Source organism: Teleopsis dalmanni, chromosome 2 (assembly GCF_002237135.1).
Source record: "Teleopsis dalmanni isolate 2A chromosome 2, ASM223713v2, whole genome shotgun sequence".
NCBI lineage: Eukaryota > Metazoa > Arthropoda > Insecta > Diptera > Diopsidae > Teleopsis > Teleopsis dalmanni.
In genome coordinates, this window is record NC_051847.1 from 22,239,595 (window position 1) to 22,260,708 (window position 21,114).

At 29.5% G+C, this 21,114-nt stretch overlaps 4 protein-coding genes across 4 annotated transcripts; all 4 read right to left on the minus strand.

Annotated features, from left to right (window-relative positions):
* Window positions 1-2,623: 2,623 nt before the first annotated feature.
* Window positions 2,624-3,300, minus strand: LOC119684509. Its single transcript, XM_038098564.1, has 2 exons — window positions 3,200-3,300; window positions 2,624-3,145 (listed from the first exon to the last, which is right to left on the minus strand). Exons 1-2 carry the CDS (start codon window positions 3,260-3,262, stop codon window positions 2,660-2,662), a joined length of 549 nt encoding a protein of 182 aa, XP_037954492.1. The 5' UTR covers window positions 3,263-3,300; the 3' UTR covers window positions 2,624-2,659.
* A 3,821-nt stretch (window positions 3,301-7,121) lies between these two features.
* Window positions 7,122-7,881, minus strand: LOC119685578. Its single transcript, XM_038099898.1, has 2 exons — window positions 7,815-7,881; window positions 7,122-7,751 (listed from the first exon to the last, which is right to left on the minus strand). The coding sequence occupies exons 1-2, from the start codon at window positions 7,878-7,880 to the stop codon at window positions 7,257-7,259; spliced, it is 561 nt and encodes a 186-aa protein (XP_037955826.1). The 5' UTR covers window position 7,881; the 3' UTR covers window positions 7,122-7,256.
* A 6,499-nt stretch (window positions 7,882-14,380) lies between these two features.
* LOC119685705 lies at window positions 14,381-15,021 on the minus strand. Its single transcript, XM_038100062.1, has 2 exons — window positions 14,950-15,021; window positions 14,381-14,886 (listed from the first exon to the last, which is right to left on the minus strand). The coding sequence occupies exons 1-2, from the start codon at window positions 15,013-15,015 to the stop codon at window positions 14,392-14,394; spliced, it is 561 nt and encodes a 186-aa protein (XP_037955990.1). The 5' UTR covers window positions 15,016-15,021; the 3' UTR covers window positions 14,381-14,391.
* Window positions 15,022-16,847: 1,826 nt separating this feature from the next.
* On the minus strand, window positions 16,848-18,163 carry LOC119684841 (lipopolysaccharide-induced tumor necrosis factor-alpha factor-like). The gene is made up of 3 exons (XM_038098969.1): window positions 17,852-18,163; window positions 17,654-17,789; window positions 16,848-17,017 (listed from the first exon to the last, which is right to left on the minus strand). Exons 1-3 carry the CDS (start codon window positions 18,057-18,059, stop codon window positions 16,909-16,911), a joined length of 453 nt encoding a protein of 150 aa, XP_037954897.1. The 5' UTR covers window positions 18,060-18,163; the 3' UTR covers window positions 16,848-16,908.
* Window positions 18,164-21,114: the final 2,951 nt, after the last annotated feature.

Genomic DNA, 21,114 nt, shown 5'->3' on the forward strand with positions numbered 1-21,114 from the left:
TATACCATACAGTATCCTGTTATCATTAGTATTTCATAGAACGAGATTTGAACAAAATAACACTATTAGATAGCTTAATTAATTAATAACCTCGATTTTAAAGATTAGCTAAATAGGTTTCCTCCATAAATAGTAGCATAAAGTATAGGGGAAACAGTGTACCATTATTACCAGAGAGGGCTGTGAGTCCTCTCTAAGAACGTGACCGATGTACTGATTGAAAAGAAGAAGGTAGGTCATGATGTTTTGACATATCCCACAACAACCCCCACTCAAAAACAAAAAAAAAGTTGGCGAAAGTACAGAAGTTTGTTTTTGCAGGCAGTTATTCAAACGAAATCTCTATTTTGATGACCTCTATCAATTAATACATGAAAATAGATAAAAATAGTTTTTAATTACCAGAGAAATTACATAATAACTTTAATACAATAACTGTTTGGTTTTGGCTTGTCAGTTTATTAAAATGTGCACCCCTCTGTCCAATTTGTTGAATACGCTCACGCAGATAGGGTATATCTACATATGGTAATAGGCGATAAAAACCCATTAGATACCTCCTTTTATTGATTTAAGTGGTAGAAACTTAAGTGCCCATAATATTTGTATTGTGCTGTTTCCCACAGTACAAGAAATTATGTCCTTACGCATGGGTTCTGTAGGTACCAACTAAACTTGTTCTAATTAAGCATTGATCAGGGCATTATATCAATCCGAATGTTAAAAATACCGCAATATTATACTCGTTTCATCATGGCAAGTAATCACGTAAATCGTTGCAGATGTAATACACGATTACTCAATCTCAAAATAATAAATCATATAAAATGCAATCTAAACTAAAACTGCCAGAGATTTTTCAAAGATTTTATATTTGAATAACAAATAAAACGTATTAGTATAACCTTTGTAAATGTATGTCTTGCTATCTACAGTTGTTGGGTCTGAATGGTTTATGTATTCTACGGTCATGTATTGGTTTTGATAGTTATAAATTACTTAAAACATATGATTCGTTACCATTTACATCATTTTTGTGTTTATTTATAATGTATAGAAATAACATACCTGTAAGTAAAATTACATATGAAAGTTGATATATTTTACAATTTAATTATGTTAACGGGAAGAATTCGGGTAATACAGTAAGTCAGGGAGTTGCCTGAAAAAATTTACGTTTATTAGCCGTATTTTCTTTTTTTCAGAGCAGCAAAACAATAATCGCAACTTGCGAAAGACGAAATGTAAAATAGCAGAAATGCTCTTAAAATTTTCAAATTTTACTCGCAAACAGTTTTACGACTTAATCTTTAGTGCGGCCAAGTTCAGAAATCAGTCTATTGTGAATGTTGTGTACTTTGCCAAATTTATCATCAATTAGTCGATTTCTTCTACATCAAGGACAATTACTTTCTTATAATTCTTTATTACATTTTAATGTAGGTTTTAAGTAGGTGTAAAGTCTACTCTTGTGGAAGTTACAATAAATGCATTATCCATAATAAATATATATAGTAAACCAAATATTACATTTTCGCAATTGATCATTTTTGGTTTAATATTCTCACTTATGAAAAACTTTCATTTGTAATGATAAGTAACATATTGTAGAGTCTAGTATTTGATGATAGTCTTAAAGTTCGCCTTCATATGAAACATGCATTTTCATATATTTATGAAAACATTTTATATTAATCATATTCTAAAATTCTATATTCTAAAATCAATTGTTTTTTCCATTAATATGATTCATTAAATTAATGTATGTTATATTATATACCTGTTTATGTATATCCGTCAATGACTACTAATTTATGACAAAGATGTAACAAGTTACTTTACAATCAACTCTCAAGTGGTATACTGAGATTTAAGTCTTTGTAGTAGCTGGCGGGAAAATAAGGCCAACCCTCTGTTCGTAAATTATACTGATACAGAATTTGGCGACGTTTTGTAGCGGGAGGTGCCAATTTTCCGTTTGTTGTACAATTCCTTATTGAATTTATAGTATTCATTCTTTTATTGAAACTATTAGAAACGGTTCTTGACCCACTTAACAGGAACACTATCGAACTGACTCTGGCAAATTGGCAACGGAGGCACTTATTTCACAAGTTGATAAATTTATGTTCTTTATGAAATATACTTTTTTCTTTGATATTGATATCAAAGACACCTTCAACACGTTTGCTCTTATATTGTAATAAAATCCTTCTCAGATTTGAATCTGGACGAACATTTGGTGAAATTTATTAAGGTATTAGTCAAAACCAGAATTATCAGTTCTGGTAACAAAAGTTTTTAATCTCGTAGAGTGCATTGTATCAGTAAGCCATAGGGTGGCGTTCTTTCATCATTCACATTCAAGTACATGTCACCTTAGACTCAAGTCATGTGTGCATTGGTCCTTAGAGAAATATATAAATTATTTTAATATATATATTTCATATCTAGTAATAAATTGTCTTAAATTTGAAAAAGGTTTTTAAAAACCTTAAACAATTTTTCTCATCTTAACATTTTTTTAGTACTTTTGTCGAATCATATCTCGGCTACAGCAAATCACTTTAACACATAAATCATACCATCAAATTGCTCCTTAAGACTTTATTAAATAATCATATTATATTTTAATTCACACACATTTTTAAAAAAAATATTAATTAACAGCCAATATTTTAATATTAATCTCCCATTTCATATCATAGGGCTTAATGACACGAAATACGAGCTTATAAAAGCCTGGTTCGAAGTGAGGAAAATTGTCCGTTGCTATCTCACATTTATTAATTTGAAACTTCTGTTTTTTTAGTGGAGGCACAAATTTAGTTTTAAAAACTGGTGCATTCGGTATACATTTCTGTACTGACTCCATTAAATAACGTTTATAGACATTAGTCATGAAATCATCAAACTTTGAGGCGGGCATTCTGAATGGAGTCGGAATGTAGTTATTATTTCCTGCAACGCTTTTTAAAATGAAAAATTCAAGCATCCAGTCACTTGTGATGTCTTCTTTTATATCTATAAATCCGTTTAACGCATATTTACCCCGAGAAATTCGAACAGCTGTGGCCTTAGAATCCAGTTTGTCAGGGTTAGATGTGGTAAAGTCTACGCTTAACGGTTCATAATTCCAGTTTGACTGTAAATAGATAAAAATATTTTTATATTCATTTATGTATACGAATAATGTTACCTTTCCCCAGCAAACAATATGAAGAAACATACACCATAACAGAAAATTGACGATCCTTAACATCGCGAATTTCTCTATTTCTCGATATATCACGAACTGATATTTCAGCTTTATTCGCTTTGTTTATATATGAATTCTTTATCTGATACATCTCCATTTAAAGCAATTAAACAAATTATAATTAATTAAATAATTTGATATGTTATTTGTTTTCAGTAACAACATCTGATAAGAGATCAGTCATGTAATAAAAGGCACAATGTAACATAACCAGACCAACTTTGGCTGTAATAATAAATCGGATTGCTCTTATTTTATTATTTTGGAATCAATTATATGAGATTTGAAGCTATACTGTCAACAATTCTAGCGGTTCTAACAAATGTTATGTCACACATATCATTTTTGATCTCCGAGAGACATGCTAGTTTATGTGTTTTGATGTTAGATTATTATTGCTTATTATTACAAAACCGGCTGCTTGAGTTTCTAAAATATAAAACCCTGTAAATCTTATATTAAATGAATTTTCTAGATGAAAAATGATCGTTCGTAAATTACACTTATATAAAATTAATCGACATTTCCAATGTCGAAATGTTGTACAAATTCTTATTAAATTTCTTGCAAATCGTGTATAAGGTCCATTGATAAATTTGTAGATTAATCTATTTGGTATCTACTATGAAGTTGGATTCAATTTCAATTTGCTTTTAAAAACACGTCGTAAAAAAGTTGTTTTTATAATCCATTCATCCATATCTGTCTAAAAACCATAAAACTATCAAAAGCATTTACATGAACTAACTCATAAACTTACTCATATATCAATTAATTACATTTGATATTATGTGTTTCTGTTATAGAATATGACATGGTGAAAATTATATATGATAATCGAGATTAATTACATGTATTTAAATGTTTTTTTATTGATAATCAATTACATTGATAGAGCAGTAAATTTATTAAAACAAGTGCAATTGTTGGGATGCAGGGTCTGCAGCTTCACATCGGAAAAAACACCAGCTGTGCAACCTTCTTTGCAAAATAAGAAGAAGAAGTGTATTGTGTCATTTAATGATTTGATGGATAACAAAATAAAAATTTGTTTTTAGAATGAAAAATGAATTAATGATCAATTTTAATATATAATATATTCCTTAATGTGAATACAAATTTTCCCAGACAATGTACAATATAATTATCTCCTCGCCAGTCACTGTGACAAAATAATGACAAGTGATTCACGAGTACTCTCCGCCAGCCAGACCGATCAGTGACGTGCTGTCGCCAATTGGGGCAGTACCGATCGCTCCCTAATCGTTGGTTACCTGGTCCTTCCAGGTGAACGTCCTCTATCACCTATGGGTACCGACTCAAACACCATTCTAGCCACCGTTCTAGCCAACTATGTCAATGTCGCTGTATAACTCATACAGCTCATCGTTCCATCTAATTCGATAGTCGTTCCATATCAATAGAAATATCAAATTATCCACGTCGAAGTCGGATAATTTTTTTTACCAGATCGAAGTATTTTGATAGATATTATAGAAATAGACTGAAGTTCGTAGCTCCTTGTTGCCTGCATTGACAGAAGTGTTTTCAAATTGTTAATATTTAGGAATCATAAATCATAACTTATTTAATACCTTTTTACAAGGTTCCTGGATTATTATAGCAAAAGCAAAAACAGATATTGTAAGTCTCTGAAAAGTAACCATTTCGATACATAAAGTTAGACTGGAAGATGAATATGAATCTGCCGTGTTTAAATAGTTAAACATATATCAAGTAACTTAAGTTGCTTTTATGTATTTACGTAAGGAATTGCGATAGATGTAAGATAGAATTAGGATCACTTGTTAAATGTATTTTATTGTTTTATTAACTTATGGTATAATATTATTAACTAATGAAATTAGAAATATTTTAAAAATCAGTTAAAGCGTCGATTTTGACCAGTGGTTAAAAAAGAAATGAATCATATAAAACATTTCGTCCCATTGTGATATAAAAACATTTGTTTCTTGAAAAATCAGTTCTCATAATTATTTTATTCTTACAGCAAAGACGTAACACAGAAGTTAAGAATTATCGTGATTAGTAAAATTCTATGTACTTTGAAAACTAAATGAAAATGAATGAATGAAACTATGAAACTATAAAAAAACAATATTAACTTTCCATAAGGTACATTACATTTACCAAGATAGTCTTTGTACTGTTGTGTATTTTTTATATCTAAAAGTAATTTAGGAAATGGCCTCAACTTTCTAGAAGTCGTATTTTAGACTGAGAATGAACTCATCAACCGAAAGAATTTAAAGAACTGTTTATGGAAAATCCATACGGAACGTTAGAATATCTTCTAAAAACATAAAGCGCTCACAGGACTACTATTTGTCAATATCTATATTCATTGAACATAGTACATAGTGGTAGGAATTGGACACCATATCAATTTAATAAATTAAGTTTTAAATATATAAAAATTAAATATATTTCGCAAAGAGGCTAGTAACGAAAAATTAATTTGTTACGACGACTCAAATCAAAAATTTTAATTATAAAATTTATCTTCGATGTGATGATAAATGACAAATAGATAAAAGTTATAGTTTTTGTTAAGCAACGCTGTAAAAAAATGAAATTTTTTTCGATCAAAGAATATAAGTTCTATTTGAAAAAAAATATACTGTAACCCATGCCCAATCAAACTACCTAGAGGATCTAGAATATGCTAACGCATTTGCCTTCTCTTAACACGACAACTAGATATGCAAGATAAACTTAACGACTTAGTTCACGTATCGCGAAATGTTGGTCTTACAGTGAACACGGCAAAGATGAAAGCAGTGAAGATAAACAATTCTGACTCTACCGGCAAATTCAATCTAGACGATATAGAAATCGACAACGTAAACAGATTCACATATTTAGGCAACTTAATATCTTCAGCCGGTGCCGCCACAGTCGACATCCAAAACCGAATTAATAAGGCATGTTCCGCCCTTTCGTTGCTGAATAAAGTATGTAGCTTGTCAATACTTTCCCGGCATATCGAGCTGCGATTATTCAACAGTAATGTCAAAAGTGTTCTACTCTACTGCTTCGAAACTTGGCTCACTACCAACAACTTGATTCATAAACCAACGGACGGAGTTCCATGAAATTCCATCATGGCCCAAAAGACTTTATAAAAATCGCTTTTAAAATCGATTCGTCAATTGTATCCGCAAAACCATCAAGAGCATATATCCACGTGAAATCTGTTTAATTTTTAGATCTAAGTTTAAACAGAATAAAGTTCACAAGTCGATCATATGCAATTTACTTTATTTATGACTTTTATATTCCATTGAGTACCCTTTCAAAGGATTTCTGTAGTAATATTGCAAATATTACATTTAATTGATTTAAATGTATCCATTGCAATATATGCAATTCAACTAGAAGATTAATGTGAATCGGTCATATTTAAATACAGTTTCGTAAATCAAATAACTAAAGTTGATATTATGTGTTCATGTCTTGTAATGTGATGGGAGTAAGATAAATTTAGGATTACTTGCTATATAATTGCATGTATTATGAATAGATTATAATTAATTCATATACATACCAATTTAACACAAATTCTGAGAATTTCCTTTGAGTATTAATAAATAATTAACAAAAAATTACTGCTTGCTTTTTAATATAAGGAACTATCTCGAGAAGATGTTTGAAGTTTATATTAATATGTTTTAGGTTAATACGAGTAAGCCTACTAATTAACAATAAATTTTTCTTTAATATAATATTTATACGAAGAGGTTAGTGATTCTCGATAAAACTTTTATTATTAATGAACTTTCAAAAACTCACTACACATTTGTAGAATAAATTTTTGTTTTTTTTTGTAATTCATTACATTATTGCTTAATTCTTCTGTTAATACCAATTTACAATTAGGACCATTAATTAATTTATTAAACATTAATGAAATAGTTTGCAATGATCAATTACAATAAAATGTAATTCTTATCTCCTTCAGATTACAGAAATTGTTTTAAGACGGTGTCATATTAGAAGTGATTTTTATAAGAAATTCCCAGCTTGTATATTGTGGTTGTAAGAGTTGCAAAATAAATTTATATACACCACTGGAAAGGTAAGGCCAATCATCCGTATTTATATTGCACTTATTAACTGAAATGCGACGTTTTGTTAGTGGAGGTACAAAATTTCCTTCAAAATATACTCCATTTGTTGTACAATTCCTTAATGACTTCATAACAAATCGCTTATAAGGCCCATTAATAATGTTATGAACTGTGTCCGTTGGTACCTCAAACGGCGTTGGTTTGTAGTTATTGTTCCCAGAAAGACTTTGTAGTGTCGTGACATTTGCTATCCACTTATCCGTTGTGTCTTGTTTAAAATGAACAAAACCATTTACACCGTATTTTCCGCGTGAGATGCGTATAATTTTCAAATCGCTATCTACGTAGTCTGTTCCAGATTTATTTATGGTAACAGATATAAATTCATATGTCCACGTCACCTTTGTGAATATAAAATACTTTTAATTTTTACTTCATTTATCACTTAATAATTTATCACTTACTTTTCCAAAGGATTCGTGCAGGATCGTTGCGAAAATAAATATTATAAATAATTTTAGTTTAATCATATTCGATTTTGGATTGAAACTAAAAATTTATTGCTCAGACTGTATATTTAAACAAAAATTATATCACGACAGAAATCTGGAAACAAAATAAGCTTATTTCTATTTTGTTATTTTACATAATGGATGTAAAATATTATCAATTTTCGGTACAATAATCTACTATAATGCAAATTTTACAATTAATAGTTCCTTTAAATAAAATCATTGCAATTTATTCAATTTAACTGAATTATTAATCTAATACTTACGCTTGTATTCAACATATAAAGTAGATATGATCTGTTCATGCTATATAATGTGATTGGTGTATGATAAATTTAGGATTACTTGTTATATAAATTAATTGTTATTAATAATTCAGTTACTTGTTATATGAATTGATTGCAATTAATTCTTAATAAATAAATTAAATACAAACAACATTATGAAATTTAGAGTATAGTTCTCATTTCTGCGAAGGGGCTATAAACAAAATTAACCATAAATACTTTCCGAACTAAGGGACATTCAACAAAAAACATTTTTATTCGAATGTTATCCTTGTGACGTACAAGATTTAAATGAAAATTAACAAGAAAGGGATTCTACCAACTTTTATTACACTTAGTATTAAGTAGTAGTAGTAGTAGCTTTATTTTTACTTCATTTTAAAGTTATTATATTACATCGAAGTTATATAATAATTATAATACATATAATTATAATAAATATACATAAAGCTTACAGCTATGGCATTTTAGCCGTCTGCCGGAAGTTTAGATTAATCTAATAGCTAATTAACTAATAACTAATTAATCCAATTTTTATAAATATTAAATAGGTATTCTTGCTTATGAGCTCAATACAACATAAAAATTAAATTAAATTACTTTAACAAAAATAATAGATTTTATATAAGTTAATTTAAAAGTCTTCATTAATAATATTTTGCCTATATTTAAATGTAGTTTTAATAAACGCCGTTAACAATCTCCAGTTGGGGCCATTCAGTAACCGTATGGTTTCATTGACATCGAGCGCGGGTTTACCGAAGTACAGCAATCTATGTTCTTTAAAAATTGGGCATTCACCTACTAAGTGTATAACATCGCCTTTCAATTTAAGGTTGCATATCGTGCACAGCGTGTCTAGACTTTCATGCGGTACGTAGCACAATCGTAGGAGCTCGCCGCGGGTTTTGAAGATTGTCCTTATTGTTTCTAGGTCATATTGCTCGTGAAAGTAATTATTGACACCTAGATCATAATTCAACTTACTATATGCATCTCTCGATATACTGTTTCTTGCCGTTTCTACAAAATTTCTTCGTTCTTCAATACTTAGTTTCGTTATTATATTTTTTTGCCACATTTTCCAGTTTTCATTAATACTCAAATCATTAGTTATATTTAACTCGGATGCCAGATTTGACCATTTTTCAAAAAATAATGTTTTTTCATTTATTAGGTACTGCGCTAATGTTTTTTGAATCCTATTGTCTGGCAAATTCCTAACACGATTGATGTAATCAAAATGCAATTTTAATGTTTGGGTATATAGTGTCGGTAGACCAGTTTCTAAATGCACCATATAATTTGGGGTATTTTTCGGCAAGCGAAACGTTCTCTTTATATAAAATGTCTGCAATTTTTCTACTGCGTCATATTTATCAACACCCCAGATTTGCGCTGCATAATTTAGAACTGACTTAACTGTGGCTTCAAAAACTTTGTATTTTACGGGCAGTGACACTTTCGGATTTCCTAAGACATTTATCCAGGTACAATTAATGGCCAATTTAGCTTCCTTTAACTTCTCGTTCAAGTGGTTATCGAATTTTGCGTTATATTTCATATTTATTCCTAAATATTTATAATTATTAACCACTTCTAATTGATCATCGTTAAGGTACCATTTTTCATCATTTCTCAATCTTCTAGCATGTTTCCTAAATACCATCACTTTTGATTTGTCTGTATTTATAGATAGTCCCCATAAGTTGCAATATCTATTTAATTCATCTATCATATTTTGTAACATTATTGGAGAATCTGCAAACAACACAATATCATCAGCATATAATAGTACTTTTAGGCACATATTGGCAATCGTAACACCACCAGAAAGAAATTTATTTAAGTCATCAACGAACAGTGCAAACAATATAGGGCTTAAGACACAACCTTGTCTCACTCCGGTACACGTTTGGAACCATCTCGATGTACTTCTTCCGTCCCATACTGTTGACTCATTGTTGCAGTATAGACTTTGCAGTATTTTCAAAATTTTTGTTGAAAGACCCAGCTGGCTTAGTTTTTAAAATAGTACGTTTCTTTGTATTGTATCGAAAGCAGCTTTAAGATCTACGTAAAAAACATATAACTTCTTGCTTTTTGCAATAAACTCTTGCGCTACACTAGTGATGACGAAAATATTATCTACCGTGGAGTAACCTTTTCGAAATCCAGCTTGAAATTCGCTTAATATGTTGTTTTGATCAACCCAATTTTTAATTCTGTTATACAGGAGTGTTGTAAATACTTTAGCTGATGTATTAAGAAATGCTATTCCTCTATAATTTGCTACATTATTTGGGTCACCTTTTTTAAATAGGGGAAATGTTATGGCTTTTTTGTAACTATCAGGTGGGGCTGCATTTTCAAATATATAATTGTATGATTCAGCCATATGCTCTATAAATTGTGGCGTGGCATATTTTAAAAACTCAGCTGGAATTCTGTTTTCACCTGCGGCTTTGTTATTTTTTAAATTCTGGAGCACTGCATAGACCTCTTCAATCTTTATTGGAGCATCTAACGCTTCATTTATTACATACGGCAGGGCATAACTGAAAGAGTTGCTTACTATATTGCTATTTAACTGGTTTTTAAAATGTGCCGCCAAAGCTTCGGCGTCCACTTTAATTCCTTTTATGTAATCTGCACGATTTATTTTTTTAACTCCACTCCAAAATGATTTGCTATCAGCTGCTTGGGATATCGACATTGCCATTTCATTGAAATATGACTTCCTTTTCTCATCACACAGCTTTTTGTATTCTCTGTTTACATTTTTGTATTTCTCTAAATCAGCTATATCACCACCTTTTTTAACTGTTTTGAGCCATTTAAATGATTTCTTTCTTGCAGTTTGACATTCAAAATCATACCATTTTTGTTTCCTATTTATACCCGCCGAATTACCCTGAAACGATTTTGCTGCTTGTTTTACACAATATTGAAGAATGTCATCTCCTTCCTTCGACGCAAATGTACTACCTTCGCATGCATTAAGGGATTCTACAAGCTTTTCTTGGTACAGATCTTTATATTTATCTTTCCATATCAGTTTCGGTAGCAACTGCATTTTATTTTCATTTGAATTAGAGGCATCTAGATTTACCATAATTTCCAGTGGCTGATGATCCGAGTATATCATGTCACGTATTTGAAACTCTTCAGTTATTATTAACCATACTCCTTTCACAAAACAATAATCTATCGTTGACCTTGCTACACCTCTGATAAACGTAAATGTACCCTCTCTGTCGCCTTTAGTGCGGCCATTTAACACGGTGACACCAAATGAATTGCAAATTTCTAGTAATTGTTTTTTCATTTCTATCTACAATTGTATCCATTGCTACTCTGTGGCCCAATAATTCAGTCCACTGCATATTTGGGCTGAGTTCCAGACATTGTTCTTTGCCTATGCGTGCATTGAAGTCACCTATTATCATGACATTTTCGTTCTGAGCTTCCACTAATATTTCACATAAGTTATTGAGATCATTTAGCCAGTTATTGCAATTTAGGTAAACTGGGATTAAACATAACTTTTGATTATTAGTGGTTATCTCGATTATTGTTGAGTTCATAATGTGCTTGAACACCACAGTACCGCAAAATTGCAATTGCTTTCGTACACCATACAATTTTCCTCCACTGGCTCGACCTCTATTTGTTGTTTTTGTTGCAGGCACCCAATGAAGATTGTATTCTATAAATGTGTTTTCAATATAATCTGTCTTACTTACTAAAAATGTTTCAAATAATACAAATATATCGAATTTTTTAACATACTTCATAAATTCTATAAACTTATACTTATTTGCTAAACCAGCTACATTATACGATAATATTTTAAATTTATATGCTAATTTAGTGTCTGACCTGGCGGTATTTTCAATTTTTTGTTTGGCATCTTTAACGATTTCCTTTTTTACTAACAGTTTTTTGGCTGATTTATTTTTTTAAAAAGCTTGTTTTTCTCGAGCACTTCTTCCACTTCAATCTCACCATACAATTGCTTTAATTGCTCAACAGCGTCACCATCTTTGCACTTTAGTTTCTTGTTTTTATCAAAGTGCATCCATTTTCCTGATATATTTATACTGTCATTTTTAACATAAATTTTGTGAGTCTTTCTGATGGCTTCCAGATCTCTTTTCAGCTGTAATAAAGCTGATTTATTTTCCTGTTTAGTCACGCTCAAGTCCTTTTCAATATAAATCGGAGTGCCATGCAGTTTTTTACCATTCTTTAAGACATCTTTTGCCATTTCTGATGTTTCCAATTCTGCAATTACACTCACTTTATTTTTCTTTTCAAATATTACTTTTGTGTCTCGAACTTTAATACTTGTCATAGCCATTTTATCTCGGAAAATTGCCTCCACATCACTTTTTTTTGCTTTATCTTTTAGTAAACCTTTCAATAGTACATTACGACTTTTACTTTGTTCGACAAGTCTTTCGATCTCCCTCCTGTCCTCATCTCTATCATTTCTTAATTGTTCTAATTCTAGTTTTAGCCTTTGGTTCTCGTTCTCCAATTTTTCCATTTTCACAGACACGTTGCCTATCTGTTCTTTAAGTTCGCTTATGTCACTCTTTGATGCTAGCGTAGCTATTTGGGAATCAAAGTTGTTACTCAAGCCTGCAATATTCGATTCGAATTTATCCGTCATTTGCTGAATAGACAGCATAACATCACCGAGCGATAAGTCTGGCGAAAGCTCAGATCGCATACGTTTTTCTTGCCTCTGTGCTTGCCTATTCGGTGTGCACAGGTCCGATTTACTCGTGGCTTTTTTTGCGTCTGCTGGTGGCGATCTTTCAACTGGCATTTTATATATATATGTTTTATTTAATATTATGATATAACTGAAAAGTTAATTTTTTAATTTTTTAAATTCTGCTTGTGTTTTCTTTGAAAGCATAAAATTCGGTTTGATACACAAACCCGACAGCACAGACAAGAACCACTCAGAGCTTTATACTTAGTATATTTTCTATAATTTTGTATCGAGCTTAACGCTGAATATAATTTTAAGTTCCACTGATCGTAAGCACTTTTGTGTATATTTGGTTTTTTACTGTTGTTAAATACAACGTTAGTTTGTCCACTGAAGTCTCAATAAATAAAATTATATTATTATCAAATTTTTGCACAACATTCCAACGCGTAGTAATTACACAAACGTTTATTTTCAGTAATCAACCAATTGTCATTAGTTTCTCACGATACAACTTAAATTTTTCATTAAACTTTTCAGCGCGCGCACTTATTAGATATCATTCAATAGGGTTGCCAATCCAAACCATCCAAACCACCAATCCAAACTTAGTATTAATAAATAAAGAATTACACTAGTTAACAAAATCAAACAATCTGAATGAATATATTAGAAAAATTATTTCAATAAATATACATTAAAAGTATGCGGAATTCGTTTTCTGTAAATGATCTTAGAAGTCACGTATATAAAGCAGTAGTGGAACGTTATCAGAAAAGGACTGTTCTTTCTGTCAACTATTGTTTCGATTGTGGTGAGTGAGCTTCAGTGCACGGAAACGAGAAATGCGAACAAAAAACAATTGACCAAAATTTCGTTTTAGATTAACGAAATATTTTTTTCATAGTACATATTGTCTACAGTAGTTTAATATAAATGTTAAGAATTTCGTTCGATGGGTTTGATTTGAGAAATTATCTCGAGATGATATTTAAATGTACATAATATGTAATAGTCATTAATTCTGTAGTAATTAATTTTCTGTTACATTTCATGATATATAAACTAATTTTATTTTATGCTCATAAGCCTATTAATTAACAACAAATTTTTCTTGAATAGAATATTTATGAATAGATTCTTTATTTAATAGTTTTGTACATCATACGGTCATATTAAGATATCTAAAGGTAATACAGATAAAACAAAAATATAAATTCAAATTAAATCACAAATTTATGTGGCGTTGCTTGACATGATACTATGGTCAAAATTTGCTCGTTAGTGAGCCTTGATAAAATTTTTTGATAGTTCTTTAAAATATTAGTTTGAAAATGAATTAACCAATGAATGACAGCCAATGAATAAGCCAATATTAATAAATCTCACGCAGTGTTTTTCTAGACTACACAACACTATTGTTTTATTTTCTAATAAACAACAATTCACAATTAGGTAAATATATATAAATCATACTATTTGTAATTTTTATCTCTTGAACATCACAAAAATTGTCTCAAGAGGGAAAAATATTACTAACGGCTTTAAAAGAAAAATCCCAACTTATATATTGTGGTCCTAAAATTCGCACTACAACTTTATAGACCCCGCTGGAAAGGTAAGGCCAATCTTCTGTTCTTATGTTACACTCATTAAGTAATATGCGACGTTTTGTTATAGGAGGCACAAAATTTCCTTTAAAATATACTCCATTTGTCGTGCAGTTTCTTACCGAATTCATAAAAAATCGCTTGTATGCCCCATTCATAATGTTATGAACTGTGTCCGTTGGTACCTCAAACGGCGTTGGTTTGTAGTTATTGTTACCAGTAGCACTTCGTAGTATCGAAATATTTCCTATCCACTTATCTGTTGTATCTTTTTTAATATCAATAAATCCATTTAGTCCGTATCTTCCGCGGGAGATGCGTTTAACTTTTATATCGCTATCTATGTACTCTGTTCCAGATTTCTTTATGTTGACAGATATATATTCATAGGACCACAACGCCTTTGTGAATATAAAATACTTTTAATTTTTACTTCATTTATCACTTAATAATTTATCACTTACCTTTTCGAAAGATTCGTGTAGGATAATTGCGAAAATAAATATTATTAATAATTTTGAATTGGACATAATGGATTTTGAATTGAAACTAAAAATTTGTTGCTAAATTTTTATATTTAAAGCAAAATTTTTCGTGATAGAAATCTAAGAAACAAAGTGGCTTGTTTGTTTTTTATTATTTTATTTATTTTATGTAAATTGTTATCAAATTTTGGTACAATGATCTACTACATTCCAAACTTTACAATTTCACGTGTTCTAATAAAATATTTAAAATTTTTTGAATATATTGTAATGTACTGGTAAGTTATAACATGTACTAGTAAACAATGTAATTTTGCTATATATATTATAATACTATTTTAGTACTTTAATGTTTTTATTTTACTATATAGGATACACACACGATTCTAAAGCACTGATGTGTTCTTATGAATTATTGGTAATAATACTATAATGCTAATTGTTTTATATGATTATGTATAAAGATAACAATATCAATAGGTTAGTATACATTCCGTGCTCCCTAAAATTCAAATTGTTGCTTCACTGAATAACAATATCATAAGATATCTGTCGCTACTACAATAATTCATAATATTAATTTTTATGTTTATTGTTTAGATTTATATTTTTTCATTAATTCTTTTTTTTTTTAATTAATTGTGACTAATTAAAATAAGGTTTTTGATTATCACCGAGTTTATGTCGTTTATTTAACTCATAAAATTATAAAAAACTACATTTATTTATTCGTTTTAAATATAATTAAATTATTAATTATATTTAAAATATTAAATATAATTAATAATATTTAACACAAAATAATAAGTGTAATTTTTTATAATTTTATGTATTGAATAAACGACCAAAGCTCCCGGGGATAAACAAAAATTTTAGATTTATTTTTATAAATAGGATAGTTTTCCTTTTCATATTTTTTATGACCCTCTTTATATGTTTTTTGTTGGTATTTCATCCCGAAATGGCGATATTTATATAGATAATAACTATTTGTTTTCGGTTTTTTATTTAAAAATAAAAACTAACAAACAGATAGATATAAACACTACGATTTCTTGTCAAGAATATTATATATAATATCACCAAGAAGCTATTGTCTGCGATACAACGCCAAATTTTGACTCTTAAGGTTTTCGGAATATATTCAATAATGTCATTGAATACATATATATACGTCATATGAGTATTGACGTCATATGACCATTTCTTATAAGATATTAACTACTTTTACGCAATTAATCAAGAAACCATATACTTTTATATTATTTTATAAAATATTTTAAATAATAGAGGTTAATTTTTACGCAAAAGCCTGAAATGATCAATTTCTTTTTATTTTCTTCTGACAGCCCAATGTACCGTATACCTACACTCTGTTTTTTATTCATATTCATATGGTGAACATCATTTGTATTCCGTTTCATTAAAGGATATATTCTAGCTATGAGATTGTTTTCGGCCAATAACTAGTTTTTCCTGCTAATATTTGGGATTTCGCATGATGAGTTGTAAATACAATATTTTGGATCTCTTGAACTGTTAGATCTTTTGAACTTTTAGTGTGGTGTCATTTCCGTATCGTACGTTGTTAATAAAAACACCATTCAAATAATGTTGGTAATCGAATCTGAAAAGATTTTCTTGCAGTATATTTTGAATAACCCTCAACTATAGAAAGAAATGTTACGAAGCGTCTGACGTTAGATTCTTAACAGCATAAATATTATATGTAAATATGTTAGCTCTAATACCATGAAGTTGGTAAACAGTTTTAATGGAGGCGTCTTTGCTATGCCATAATAATATTTTGAAAATAATACAATTTCGAAATTGAAGTGAATTGATAATTTTATTTCTTATCTTTGTTGTGAGTGATTATTAATACTATTTCAACAAATTTCAAAAAATTTGATTAAATTTATGTATGTATATATTTATTCATGCACTACGTCTAAAAGTGCCTAAATATCTATCACAAATGCCACAGTAATGATTTGTGCTCATGCAACTTCCAATACAATACGGTAAACAAACGCAGCAATACAATCTGAAAAATGTATTACATTAAGACTGAAAAGTTTTCGGAAATTCTCATTTAAAATTCGCGCGCTGTATATTTTTCGATATTTTAAGTTTATGTAGTTTGGCAGCACTGTCCTTAATTACTATGCCAAAAATGAGCTCGATCTGTCAGACAGTTCGTTTACGGCAGCTGTTGAAACCAGTTCACCTCAGTAGTGCGTTGCGAAATGTCTTCGACGGTCGTACGACCGTCCTGGAAGGCTTTGTACCACTCATAAACTTGAGTTTTCGATAAAACTGATTCCCCATAAGCCTTTTGTAGCATTCGCAACGATTCTGCACACGAAATTTCGTTCGAAACACAAAATTTGATGCAAACTCTTTGTTCAATATTTTTTTCCATTGTTTTTTTCGCAACGCCCTACTGAGGTGAACTGGTTTCAACAGCTGCCGTAAACGAACTGTCTGACAGATCGCGCTCATTTTTGGCATAGTAATTAAGGACAGTGCTGCCAAACTACATAAACTTAAAATATCGAAAAATATACAGCGCGCGAATTTTAAATGAGAATTTCCGAAAACTTTTCGGTCTTAATGTATTTATTAGATATATTATATATATATATGTATAATGTAAATAATAATTCAGAATTAAACTCACTGTAATAAACAGAGCAACAAAGCGATTAAATGTGTTTTGGAGTTAGGTTTATGACGTATACGGGTACGTGTAAAATTGTGACAAAACGGACATTGCACATCAACCGGGTGTGGACCATAAGGCAAGGCAGCTGGTTCTAAAGATTAAAAGGTTTTGTGAATATAAAATGTAATGAATATAATATAAATACAGTCTTACGTGTCACAACAACTATTGGGGTAGTGTCGATCGAGGTTGTTGCTGCTGTTGCGGTAGCAGCAGGTGTAGCCGTAAAAGCTGGAGTCGATGTGGCTTGATCGTATGAGGGTGGAGATGGTGGCAGAAGTGTTTGGTGCTGTTCATTTTTCACTATGACAGTTTCCAACGGTGCTGCTGGATAAACTCTTTCTGTGCCAGATTTTTCCATTCCGTATTTTCAAAAGCCTCTTACTTGTTGAGAAATAGATCTTATTTTATTTAATCTAATTTTTCAGTATTTATGTATAAAATTTTGGTAACTGATACGCCTAACTATTGACAATGCACTAAAAGCAAATTTGTTAATACCTTTTTCTTATCATAAATAAAAATATTTTGTTTGTACTTATAATGACTACATTTCTTATCAATGTCGAAATATTAATCTAAAGCTGTAATGAATTTCGAAATTCGAAACTCAGGAGTTGAAGCCCAAATATACAATTTCTTTTCACTTATTTACTTATTTCATATTTCATATTTATACCTATTACAAATGATTCTTAAGTACAATATTAATATACCAGAATGGAAAGAAAATTTGCTGTAGCTGAGACATGCATTCACAAATGTTTTTTAGACTAGAATCACATATTTTGGGCTGCTATGTATAGGACATAAGTAATATATTTATATTGGTTTATTCAAATGAAAAATATCTTCTTATAAACACTTAAATTGAGTTATCAAGTTTCTTAGTTATAACTGATAGGACCAATTGAATTGTTAGTAATATTGTATAATATTTAAGAAATTAACTGCTTTCATGTAAAAATTAATATATATTTGTGGACTAAAAAAGTTGGTTGAAGCAAGTATTAGTAATCGTGAATGCATACAGAAAAGATGACTCGTTTTAAAAATCCGATCAAAAAATACATAAAGGATAGAGCCCTGAAATTATTTACGCAAATTGACAGGCTTACCAACATCGCGTATCTAATTTCAGAATGGTTACAGACTCCTCGAGGAAGTATGCAAATCTGAGGTCTAATGAAGTAATAAACAGTAATCCAGTCAAGGCTTAGAGAGGGGTTATGAATAAATCTCGCAGTTATTAGAGAGTAAAAGTGCTCAAGTGCACTGACTCAACTAGCCTCAACATAATAATTTGTATATATTATGTATATATATATATATATATATATGCCCACTAATTTATAAAAACGTTTGAATAACAAGCAAAGAAATACAATTTGAATAAGTGAATACTTGCTTAATAAACGAGTACGTAAGAAATGTAGAGTGAATTAAATTAAAGTAAGCAAAAGGTAAAATTTATCTGCAATTGTTTTGCAAACATACAAAATAGCGTCAGTATCAAAAGTTGGGTTGGGTAATACTGAATAACTACTAACCTATATGACTACATTATGTTATAAAAAATTTGTTTTTGAGTTTTTTACAATAATTTAATCTTATAATTCAATTCAACAAACAAATGATTACAGACTTCAATTTACCGTCACAGAAATAATTATTTAAAAATAGATAGTATTAAGACATGTCTGCCTTTAGTTGTATAAATTATTAAATAATGTCATTTTTTTTCAGAATAATAATAATATCAAAATAATTAAACTTGAAGAATTTAGTAAGATTATCTTACAATAATCTATAATATAAGTGCTATTAACTTATAAATTATTTAGTATAAACTCAATCAATTGAACTTATATTTAGATCTCATCTATTGGTATCATATGCTCTTCTGAATCATTTCAAATAAGAAACAACTATAATTTATTCAACTTCAAAATCTGGGTAGTTTTAAAACTAAATAATATATAAAGAATTTTATATATCTAGATTAATCGCAATATTTCATTTTTGTTTAGTATTTATTATTTGATAGGTTGGACTATTTGAACTAGTTGCTCAGATTTAGATATGTATACTGTTTGAAAAATTGGAAATATCTAAATACGAGTAATATTTATAAATAATTACGAAAAATTATATATTTTTATTTTAAGACTTTCTGCAGCTGCTCTCCAACTGCTATTTATATCTTAATAAAGTAATCAGTACAATACCATACAAATAGTTTTGGTATATATTTTCTAATTCTGGTATCAAAATATTAAATATGTTTTAGAATAATTTGTGGCATTATCTTTTTAAAAAATAAAATGATTAAAGGTGAAAATACAATATTTTATGGTGCAAATGGCACCTGTCCTCGATCAGGCGGTTGACAAACCTTGATTATCACCAATAAGAATAAATATCTTATAGCATTTTAGATTGGTAAAATTGGATTCAATTTAGATTCACTTTCGATCTATCAAATTTTGTTGAATAATCGAACATTTTTAGAGTAATTTAACATTTTTGCAGTAGTATTAGAACACATTTATATTTGTCATAAATACGTATATTAAATCAAATCATACTTTATTTGTCATATATCATATTATTTATCATATATCACATATGTCATATTATCATATTCGTCACATATATTTATCATATGAAACAGCTGTTAATTTCAGAGTCATTTTGCTACTCTGGTAATATATCTAGAGTATTATAAATTAATATTAAGTGTTAAACATTTTGCTCGAGATTTATCAATCGAAAATGAAAATTGCAGTAAAAGTGAATCTCGATTGAAAAAGTTACTTCAGATTTACCAATTGCAAACGTCATTAATTAATAAAAACATTAACAGTTGATCGTGAAAGGTAAAAAAAAAATTAAAATATAGTAATTATTTTTGTTACAATATTTAAAATATTCAAATTATTCAATTATTTAGAATATATGTGTGTTATGTTATGTTAAGCCTTTTCCGAGTTAGTGCATCTAGGCACTTTTACTTTATGATAGCTGGGGGGATTTTGCAGAGTCCCGCCCATCTCACTGACTAATTTGAGTATTTCTGATAATCTTCGTGATTATTCAATGATTGATCTAAGATCTGCGTACCGCTCCGTACGGTTAGTGATACTCTGAGATTACATAGTGCTAAGTAGGGCAGCCAGTCGGTTTTCGCATATAGCTTCAGACTCTGTCCCTTAACTTTTTTTGACCGGAGCTATTCTAAGGTCTCTTAGTATGTCATGTGTGTATTAAAAAATATAAACTATTTATGTAATGCGATTAAAAAATTTTTGGAATTATTGAGTCCAAATTCTCATGATAAATAAAAATATATTAAAATGAGGTTTTGGTTGTTTTTATTTTCATATAATATTTCTTTTGCAAATAAAATTTATAGT

Excerpts from the sequence above, each read along its gene's own strand:
- LOC119684509 (XM_038098564.1), bottom strand. The coding sequence starts at position 3,262 with ATGTTAAGGATCGTCAATTTTCTGTTATGGTGTATGTTTCTTCATATT. Across the intron at positions 3,146-3,199 it reads ATATTGTTTGCTGGGGAAAG|TCAAACTGGAATTATGAACC; the intron begins GTAACATTATTC and ends ATCTATTTACAG.
- LOC119685705 (XM_038100062.1), bottom strand. The coding sequence starts at position 15,015 with ATGTCCAATTCAAAATTATTAATAATATTTATTTTCGCAATTATCCTA. Across the intron at positions 14,887-14,949 it reads TACACGAATCTTTCGAAAAG|GCGTTGTGGTCCTATGAATA; the intron begins GTAAGTGATAAA and ends ATATTCACAAAG.
- LOC119684841 (XM_038098969.1), bottom strand. The coding sequence starts at position 18,059 with ATGGAAAAATCTGGCACAGAAAGAGTTTATCCAGCAGCACCGTTGGAA. Across the intron at positions 17,790-17,851 it reads CCCAATAGTTGTTGTGACAC|AACCAGCTGCCTTGCCTTAT; the intron begins GTAAGACTGTAT and ends TTTAATCTTTAG. Across the intron at positions 17,018-17,653 it reads TTGTTGCTCTGTTTATTACA|ATTGTATTGCTGCGTTTGTT; the intron begins GTGAGTTTAATT and ends TACATTTTTCAG.
- LOC119685578 (XM_038099898.1), bottom strand. The coding sequence starts at position 7,880 with ATGATTAAACTAAAATTATTTATAATATTTATTTTCGCAACGATCCTG. Across the intron at positions 7,752-7,814 it reads TGCACGAATCCTTTGGAAAA|GTGACGTGGACATATGAATT; the intron begins GTAAGTGATAAA and ends ATATTCACAAAG.